At 55.8% G+C, this 9,195-nt stretch overlaps 4 protein-coding genes across 4 annotated transcripts; 2 read left to right on the forward strand and 2 right to left on the reverse strand.

Annotated features, from left to right (window-relative positions):
* Nucleotides 1-716: 716 nt before the first annotated feature.
* On the reverse strand, nucleotides 717-3,385 carry T310_8443 (C6 transcription factor; the record flags this gene model as incomplete). Its single annotated transcript, XM_013468771.1, has 7 exons — nucleotides 717-913; nucleotides 1,003-1,304; nucleotides 1,392-1,565; nucleotides 1,873-2,301; nucleotides 2,768-2,874; nucleotides 2,927-2,978; nucleotides 3,039-3,385. 7 exons carry the CDS (start codon nucleotides 3,383-3,385, stop codon nucleotides 717-719), a joined length of 1,608 nt encoding a protein of 535 aa, XP_013324225.1.
* A 495-nt stretch (nucleotides 3,386-3,880) lies between these two features.
* Nucleotides 3,881-5,034, forward strand: T310_8444 (Gibberellin 20-oxidase; the record flags this gene model as incomplete). Its single annotated transcript, XM_013468772.1, has 2 exons — nucleotides 3,881-4,152; nucleotides 4,206-5,034. The coding sequence occupies 2 exons, from the start codon at nucleotides 3,881-3,883 to the stop codon at nucleotides 5,032-5,034; spliced, it is 1,101 nt and encodes a 366-aa protein (XP_013324226.1).
* Nucleotides 5,035-5,248: 214 nt separating this feature from the next.
* On the reverse strand, nucleotides 5,249-6,625 carry T310_8445 (uncharacterized protein; the record flags this gene model as incomplete). The annotated part of the gene is made up of 1 exon (XM_013468773.1): nucleotides 5,249-6,625. The coding sequence occupies one exon, from the start codon at nucleotides 6,623-6,625 to the stop codon at nucleotides 5,249-5,251; it is 1,377 nt and encodes a 458-aa protein (XP_013324227.1).
* A 1,199-nt stretch (nucleotides 6,626-7,824) lies between these two features.
* Nucleotides 7,825-9,195, forward strand: T310_8446 (transporter; the record flags this gene model as incomplete). The annotated part of the gene is made up of 6 exons (XM_013468774.1): nucleotides 7,825-7,946; nucleotides 8,006-8,204; nucleotides 8,269-8,407; nucleotides 8,458-8,628; nucleotides 8,676-9,072; nucleotides 9,147-9,195. Coding segments are annotated over 6 exons (1,077 nt in total), but the record flags the coding sequence as incomplete, so codon positions are not given.

Consider the following 9,195-nt stretch of genomic DNA (forward strand, 5'->3'; position numbering starts at 1 on the left):
GTCAAAACTGGAGCCTTTGTACGGAGTAGGTATATTGCCTTGGCTGGTAGTGCAATATCCGTCTACGGCATAGCAGCCACATTTTGTTCTACAGTGAAGCGGAGCGGAGACGAGCTTGGATTCAAGGAGGTGTTCAAAAGTCGACTGCCACAGGTTTCGATCAAGGACCGCTGAAGGGTTACCGAAACAGCGGGATTCCAGAACGAGAGCACTCGCGTCGGAGGCTCCTTGGCACCCGAACAGCTGTTGGAAACTCGCAAGAAATCCAACGCGAAAGTAAACGCTGCATCTAGTGTCGCCCAAAACATCGTCTGTGTATCCAATGACGATGCTCTCCCTCTGAAGAGTTATGGAGCTAGCGAGCCAGCATGGAGAAACTGCCCAACAAGCAGAACAATCCCTTGCAGTAGACAACGGTTAGATGCGGCAAGGCGGAGACGCGATCAATGATGCAGAATGCGGGGAAGCCCCCAACGCCAGCCACGTCGCACGGGCATGATCGGGTCAACCGGTTTTGGAGATAACTCCGCCGCTGAGGCTGAGAAACCTCACAATTCCGGCAGTTCAGGACAACTTGTGAGCTAGTACCAGAGGCCGTCTGGAGTCTAGCCTCTCAGAGATCATGTTGACTGGACCACGGTGTTTGCAATTGGCCGCTCAGCCACGGGGATGCAAATAATCTGCTTCCAATCCGCCGGCGAAGTTAACCGCATCGCCTACACCCCGTTCGTCGTGGAGGACCATGGCATGGTCCCATACGGCTCGGTTGGGGGAAACAGGTAATCATTCCCCAACGCCCACTCGAAGTCGGCCAGGAAGTCGTCATTGAGGAACGGGAGAACTTCGGGTCGCTCCGAAGCCACTGCCGACGGATCCTGTGTGGGAATGATCCCATTGGAATCCCGATGTGAATCTGCTGAAGCCCAGGTTCATGTGTCAGCGAGCATTTCTCCGGACAGAAAACGTGCAGGTGTTGAAGAGCAGTACCATTTACTGTCTCACCCTCAGGCATCACCGGTTTGTGCGAAGGATCATGCTCTTCCCGCCACCACCACAACGCATCGAGAAGCGGACTCATCGTCAGGCGACTGCGAATCCGCAGGGTGGTATGCTCGGTGCCGTCCGGCTTTCGAAACGCTTTGGAACTATTCCACAACTGCTTCAAGAGCGTGGCACACATGTCCGTCACGTCGTCGCGGTCGACGGAGATGGTCTTGAGCATATTGATCCCCTTGAAGAGACACGACCGGGCCCTTTCGGTGTCCAGATCCCGGGATATCGCACTCTTGAGTAGCCGGAGCAAACTACAACAGGCCAGCGCGAGGGCTACGGCGATAAACAGAGGAGTTGCAGCGTAGAATCCTGGTTTCTCGCCCAAGATTTCCACATACTCGATCATAGTACATGCCGTTGCGAGCAACCGCGAAAAACAACCGTCGTTCGTTAAACTCAGGCCCTTGTAGAAATGTAGAACTCGGATGTGTAGCCGGCAGACGGTCGTGTAGAACGTGTCCGAATCCAGGGGCTGGTTAGCCCACTGCCATTCCAATCGCCCGAGAAACAGACTTACCTGGTGGTAGCTGCGCTTCCAGGTCATCCAATTGATGCTCGAACGTTCGGAGGATGATGTTCAGCGCGCGCTCCTGCTCCGCAGACATATTTCGAACGCCATTCTCGAGTACGGCACAAGAACACCGGGTGGAGATGTCGAGGCACTTCAGCCGAAGGCTCACACTCGGACGTAACCGCTCAAATAGGGTTTGGCGAGACTCTGGGACTAAATCGAGAAGGGCCCGGCCGGGCTGTCCTTTACACAGACAGGCCCTGCGGTGCATTAGACACGAACGTTCCACCGTATCGTGGCATACTTACTGCTGATACACAATGATGCAGTGCGCCCATAGTTCGGAGCGCCTATGGATGTCGATCTCGGTGAGATTGTTCGTTTTCATCTTGGCGAATTCATGGGTCGACATGGGGATGTGTAGGCCGTTGAGCATGGCGAGGTGCAAGAGCAAACCGCTCAGAGGAAACAGGACGTCCATCTTGGGAAACGGCCAAGTCAGCAACAGGAGGAGTGCCTGGATCTTGTACAATGCCGCCGAATTGGATGCGGTGGAAAGGAGGACTGCGTCCAGGATATGTCGTGCGAGGGCACTTGGGAGCGTGGGGTTTTTGGAGTAGCTTCGACTCGCGACGCCGATGATGACCCAGAACAGCAAGCTCGACTGCGCGTAGTAGGCATTGGGGCTGAGGTGGGGGTCCAGAATGGGCATGAACGGAGCATAGTCACGGAAAAACCTATTATGATGATACCGTTAGTTGCAGACCACTTTACCAATCCATTTATCGCGGAGACACGCACAGCTGAAAGATGTCGTCAATTTCCTCTCCCTCGACGCGGACCCCGTTCAACGTTCGTGCCAGCGTCCTGTCCCCGGCATGCGTCCCTGGACCGTCGCCATTCTGTAGGACCCCAGACGGGCGGAGATTCACCGACACGGGCGGACCTGTCGGATTCAAATATCCAGATGGGCGTGGAGGCGAGGAGGCCGATGGTGTTGCTGCCAGATTTCCCGGAGCGACGCCCATCTCCGCTGCAGCCGTCAGCACGGCGATGGGGGATGCGACACCACTGCTGCTCTCGGAGGCCCTGAGTTTCCGTCGCAGCTCCTCGGTTTCCCGTTCGAGTTCGGAGAGCCGCCTGAAGAGATCTGTCAGCCATCCTCCACGTCGCATCAGCAGGGTCGGTCACGGGACGACGCACTTCCGCTTATGCTCTCTCTTGAAGGGGTCGGAGATGACGCATTTCGCGTGGACCTTGCGGCATCGGGAACACGGCTGATCGGGATGCAGATAGGCATCGCACTTGGCCTGTCGTCACGGAATCAGCATTCTGATCAGTCAATTCCGGCACCAAACCCACCTTTTGCTGGCGGCACTCGGTGCAGGCTTTCTTGGTGCGATTGGACGTGGGTCTGCGTCAAACCACACCTGGTCAGTAGCGATCAACATGGGTCGAGCATTGAGAGACGTACTGCCTCCCTCGATCGTTCATCTTCGGGAGGGATGATTGCGGACGATGAGAGAACTGAGACGAGGTTGTCGGACGCGTCCCTCTCAGCTGCGGCTGACCTGCTTGCCTTGCCAGAAGCTGCCGAGCGGAGATAACCGCCCGCCGCTCTGCTATCTCCGGACAGCCACTGTGCACGTGCGATCTGCTGCCATCCCGATCGTAAGCCTCCTCTGCTTTACTCCTGGGCTCCTCCAGGCATCTCCCTAGATAGGCAGTCAGCAGGGCACGGCTCTTTCTCTGTAGACACGTGAGTCCTGGACGCTGCATGTGACTAGCCAGTCCAATTCCAGGGACATTGCACTTCGACATGCCTGATCTCCGTAACCTCCTCATCCATGGACAGCATCCAACTGGATCTGCTCCTTTGGACTTGAAACCAATCTGAGCTGACTTATCCTCGGATAAAGTTCATTGTATGCACCCTGTCCTGATGCCGTGTCACTCGACCAGATGACTAAGCCCCCTCATGCTGAACGACCTGCACCCCGCGACGATCCCCAGAGCCCCAACGTGGCTACCGGAAATCTCTTCCTGGGCGATGCCAAGTGGAGCCCGTTATGAAGCCCGATGACAGCCTTGGGGATCGTGGAGAAGATCGCCCAGTCATACACGGGACCTCCTTCCTCAAGAGGCAGTTGTACCCTGCGCAGCCCGAAAAGGCTCATGTGGACGGCAGAAGGAACTGCAATTCATGATGGCAAGAGCCACCTTAATATGGGTGTCTGGGTGGTGTCAAACCCTGGGACTTTTCTTCCCATCATCTCCACTTGACACAGATCACAACCTCCTGGTCTTCATTGCATCATGTCCACGACCTTTTCGTCCCTTCCCATCGTTGATCTGGCGCCCCTCAGAACCCCGTCAGGGCCAACCAAGACGGACCTGTCCAATCTGAGCCGGCAGCTCTACGATGTCTTCGCCACGACTGGTTTCGCCTATCTGGTCAACGCGCCCCTGAGCTTCAGCCATGCCGATGTCTTTGGCATGGCGCTGGAGTTCTTTGGTCTGCCCGAGGAGGAAAAAATGAAGCTGGCCAAGAGGACCTTTCGAAAGGAGAATAAGAATACCTACCGGGGGTAAGCAGCAGACGAGTCCGAGAGAATATACCCGCTTAACGTTGTTCTGGTAGGTACTTTCCCACCCAGCCTGAGGAGTCTTCAGATAACCTCAAGGAAGGCTTCGAAATCGGACCAGCTCAGCCCATCAAAACGACGTCCAACGTGACGCAATCATCCAAGTTCAACCTGGCTGAACCCAACGTCTGGCCCGACGAGAAGATCTTCCCGTCGAGACCTCGTCTGGAGCAGCTTTACGCGGAATTGCAAGCGCTGGCCTCCAAGCTTCTCTCCTTGCTGGCCATGTCTTTGGGGAAACCTCCCGACTTCTTTGCACACTATCTTGAAGATTCCCTCAGCACCCTGCGTCTGCTTCACTATCCACCTGCAGCTGCTGAGACTAAGGCCGAGTTAGACGCGAACGCAGACCAGTACGGGTCGGTTCCGGCCACCCCACCCCCGGAGCCCGACGAACCCGTGAAGCTGAGCTGCACTCCCCATACCGACAGTGGCATCCTAACCCTGCTCCATCAGGATGCGACAGGTGGCCTGGAAGTGCAGGACTCATCTGGTAAATGGGTCCCCGCGCCGTACATTCCCGAATCGCTGGTGGTCAACATTGGCGACCTGATGGCCAAGGTCTCGGGAGGACGGTTTGTCGCGACGATGCACCGCGTGCGGGCGCCGCAGAAGCGACCGATCTCCGTCGACAGGAATGGAATTGCATCCGCCCGTTTCGGCCGGTTCAGCGTCCCGTTCTTCTTTGAGCCAGGCGAGAATTGCGTGGTGCGACCTGTAGACGACAATGGGGAGGCCATCGTCTACGGCGAGCACGTCCGGGCGAAGATGAAGACCTGGGTTGAGTTCAAGGACATTGACGATGACGATGACGCCAGCTCATGAAGGAAATTAATCGCATCTGGCTGTATCTGGATTTCTAGCACCAGACTTGCTACCTACAGAAACGGACGTGCATGTTCATCAGCTAGGTGATGTTGACAGCTAGCACTGTTCGGTATGTCTACTCTGAATCTCCAGATCGATTTCCTTTGTTATATATATATATATATATACACTACGTATATATACGTCACATGACAGCCTGTCCGATTAGCAGTCAAGCAACGTCGAATTCAAATGCCCACGCCGTATGATTGTCCGTCTGGTAGATTGGAAACGTCACCGAATCCCCGCTGTAGGTATGCGCGGTAACACCAAGATCCTCTGGACGGTCGACCTCCTCCCACACCGAGTCTCCATCAAAACCCCAGGTCTGGATGTTCAACGTCCCCGCACTGGGTAGGCCCACGGCGCTGAGTGAATTGACCGTGACTTGCCAGGTGCCAGTGGCCAGGCGCACACCCGCCAAGATACGCACCTTGTCCTTGTCGACAGTGGCATACACGTCCAGCAGGCGATCCTCGGAGCCCGTCGTCTGCACCCGCTGGCCTGTCATGTTCCGGTAGTAGTACCTGTACACCGGGTACTCCGGCGCCGATACGTAGTCTGTCGCCGTGTAGTTGGAAGGGTCCGACTTCTTGGTCAGGAGATTAGCAAAAAGATCATGCAGCATGGTTCCGCTCTGCCAGTTCCCGCGCAGCCCGTACGCCTCATAGCGCTCGAGCCGGGAGATCCACCATGCCGCGCCTGCGGGAATCTGCTCTGCGAATGTCGCGTACTCGTTGATGTTGATCTGCCGCGACGGAAGCCGGTACGTCTGCAGCATCGCCGCCAGGGACGCGTTGGTGTTCTGGAGGTCATCATCCGGCGAGGATGGATCGCCCTCCAGATGATAGGCGTACTGGTCCGGGATAGTCTGGTTACCTGCAATCTGGTCCAGCCAGTTCGTCCACCAGGTATTGTTGGGGAAGGGACGGAAGGCCAGGGTGGGACCTGAGATCTGAACACGGTCAAAGTCGGGGTCCTGCCGGAGAAGCTTGTGCGTGCGGATGTACAGATCGATCCACTGCTGCTGGCTGCGCGTCCAGAAGATGGAGATGTCGGGCTCGTTCCAAACATCCCAGACGAGGCCGTCCAGGGCGTTGTTCGCCTTCAGGTCGGCCATCAGTCGGCGGATGAAGTTGTCGTAGTCGGTCCAGTCGCCGTTGTCGCCGGGCCAGATTGTTGAGTCGTTGGCGTGGTCGGTGCCCCAGATGTCGTGCGGCAAGATGATAAAGTCGGCGCCGTACTGACGACAGGTGCGGTAATTCGACAGGGTCGAGTTGAGACGGCCCTGGTACTCGTCGATGCCCCAGATCCAGCCTCGCGCGGGGGCCCCTAGCTGCGCACCGCCTGCGCGGCCGTATCGGAAGCCCATGTCGGTGTACCAGTGGGCGGGGACCTGGTTGGGGGTATCGGGGATGCCGTAGATGAAGCCTGAAGCGAGGTGAGAGGGCGGGCCACGCTTGACATTGAGGTCGACTGTCGCCGTGCCTGTGCTGTTGCTAGCAGCAACAGCGCTGGCGAAGCACAGGGCATAGACCAGACTTTTCATGGTGACTACAGGTCAAATCAAGCCTTGCTCCTCTAGAGGAACACTACCATCACTTCACTGTCCCTCGGGACAACCAGCCGGTTATATACTTTTCGTCGAGCAGACGAATTCTCCGTATCGTCGTGCATCTCCGGTGGATTCTCCCCCGGATTTTTCTTGCTTTTATCTGCATCCCGCATTGCGTTGTCAAGAAGGCAAAGCGGGATCTCCGATATCGTCAGTGGAGGTACCCAACAAAGCAATCCCCAGATGGATTTTTCTCCGTCTGGGGAAGCATGGAAAATTACCGAGGAAGGTAGTAGCAATGCGGGGATTAGCCTGCCTTGGCGGGCTGTTACCTAAATGCTCCGGACCTTCGCTTTAGCCCTCTGCATGCCTGTAATGTAAGCCTGTGTAAATCCCTTAGGGAATCTCTCTGAAGCCTATAACTAAGGTATTCTTTTGTACTGTACAAATTATGACAGGAAAAGTATATGTCTATTACAATAGGGGAGAACGCGCAGCATTATGCAAGACGCATTAAGGGGCCGCGCGTAAACACTTACATAATCAAAACAGACACTCGCTGAATAAGCAGTTCTGACCAATCACACGCTTTGCATACGCCATTTACTGATAGTCTGGGAGATAAAGATACTACTAATTCTAATAGTTTAGGGAGAATCGCAATAGATCTCAGGTACAGCTCCACTCCAGTTCCACAGTTTCGTGGGAGATACCTGTACTGTACGGAGTACTCTGCACCTCCAGACCATATACCACTAGACAATTGAGTTTAATCAATCTAGCGATAATCAACGATAATCAGGATAAGATAATCTAAAGATAAAAAAAAAAAGCCATCTCGCAGGCATACGAATGCGGTGGACGCGCTCGCCGATCGAGATCCGCAACCCGGCCTCCTCATTGGCCGGCCATCGCGCCATTCCAGCAGCGACAAACGCAACGAGCTGGTGCTTGCTAACTGCTGTTATCCGCTGTCAACGATCATGATCAACAGGTCGATTCGCTCACCGTCGCGACGATAGTCGTCGAGCTGGTCCACATGGCCGCGTGGCCGCGTGGCCGCTGATGCAGCCAGTTCCAGAAAGACTCGAGCTCGACGCTGCTTTATTTTCCAAGCATGTACCGCTTGTCTCGTCTGTATTTTGTAGCTGTTTTCTGGATTGATTCCTTCTGTCTGCAAATGACGGCTTACCATGGGCGCGCAGGAAACGTACGCGAGCAAGGAAGCCGGCGGGGAGGATCTGGTCGCCGTGAACATCGCCGAGTCGACGCAGCCAGACTGGACAGAGAGCGAAGAGCGGCAAGCGAAGCGGAAGTATGTCTGATATCAATGCCATACGAGACAATCATACGAGACACATGCTGACGACGCAGAGTCGACTTCATCCTGCTCCCCATCCTGGGCCTCGCCTTTTTCGCGCTGCAGTGCGACCGCGGCAACATCGCCAATGCTCTGACGGATACCATCACCAAGGACCTGCATGTGACGACGAACCAGATCAATGTTGGCAACAGCTTGTTGTCGGCGGGGATTGTGGTGCTGGAGATTCCGTCTAACATCCTCCTGCAGAAGGTATCATCACGCTCTTAGGGCTTTGTTTTTTATTTGCTGCGAGACTGATATCAGATCGTGACAGATCGGCCCGCAACGGTGGTTATCCTTCCAGATCATCAGCTGGGGTCTCGTCGCGACGTTCCAGGCTTTCGCAACGAACTATGCTGCGTATCTCGTGACGCGGATTCTTCTTGGGCTGTGCGAGGCCGGCTTCATTCCTGGTACGCATTCATATTGCTTTGCTTGAAGCTTCTTCCGGCTGATATGACAGGCGCCCTGTATACCATGTCCACCTGGTACAAAAAGTCCGAAACGAGTCTGCGCATCTCCATCTTCTTCCTGGGCAACATCCTGGCGTCGGCCACAGTGTCATTGATTGGCGCTGGGATCCTGACCATGGCTGGGCGTGATGGCGTCGCTGGATGGAGATGGCTTTTCATCAGTCAGTAGACCTCAACTTCTCAAGAGCGACTCTGCTAACTGCAACAGTCGAAGGAGTCATGACGATCGGCATCGGGATCATCTTCATCCTCTTCCTCCCGCCCAGCGTCGGCAACGGCAAACCGCTGATCGGCCTCGGCGAATGGAGCTACTTCACGTCTCGCGAGCAGTACATCCTCGTGCGCCGCGTGCTGCTGGACGACCCGGCCAAGACGGCCTCGCAGGTGGCCATTTCGGGGCGGGATGTGTGGCGGACGGTGCGCAACGCGCGCATTCTGGTGCATGTGCTCATCACGCTGACGGCGACCATTTCGGTCAACGCGGTGCAGACGTATGCGCCGTCCATCATCAAGAGCCTGGGCTTCAGCGCCGTGCATGCCAACGCGCTGTTCTCCGTTGGCAACTTTTTGGCCGCTGCGATCGTTGTGCTGCTGGGATTTCTCGCGTAAGTGCAGCAGAAGCAGAATCAGAGGTTTTTTTTCCCCCCGAGTCCGGAAACTGATGATAGGTGTTTTTCAGCGACCGCACAAAACGCCGCGGACCGGCTGTCCTCATCGCTGCGCTGTGG

This window comes from Rasamsonia emersonii, assembly GCF_000968595.1.
Source record: "Rasamsonia emersonii CBS 393.64 chromosome Unknown ctg1118621760753, whole genome shotgun sequence".
In the NCBI taxonomy this organism is placed as follows: Eukaryota; Fungi; Ascomycota; class Eurotiomycetes; order Eurotiales; family Trichocomaceae; genus Rasamsonia; species Rasamsonia emersonii.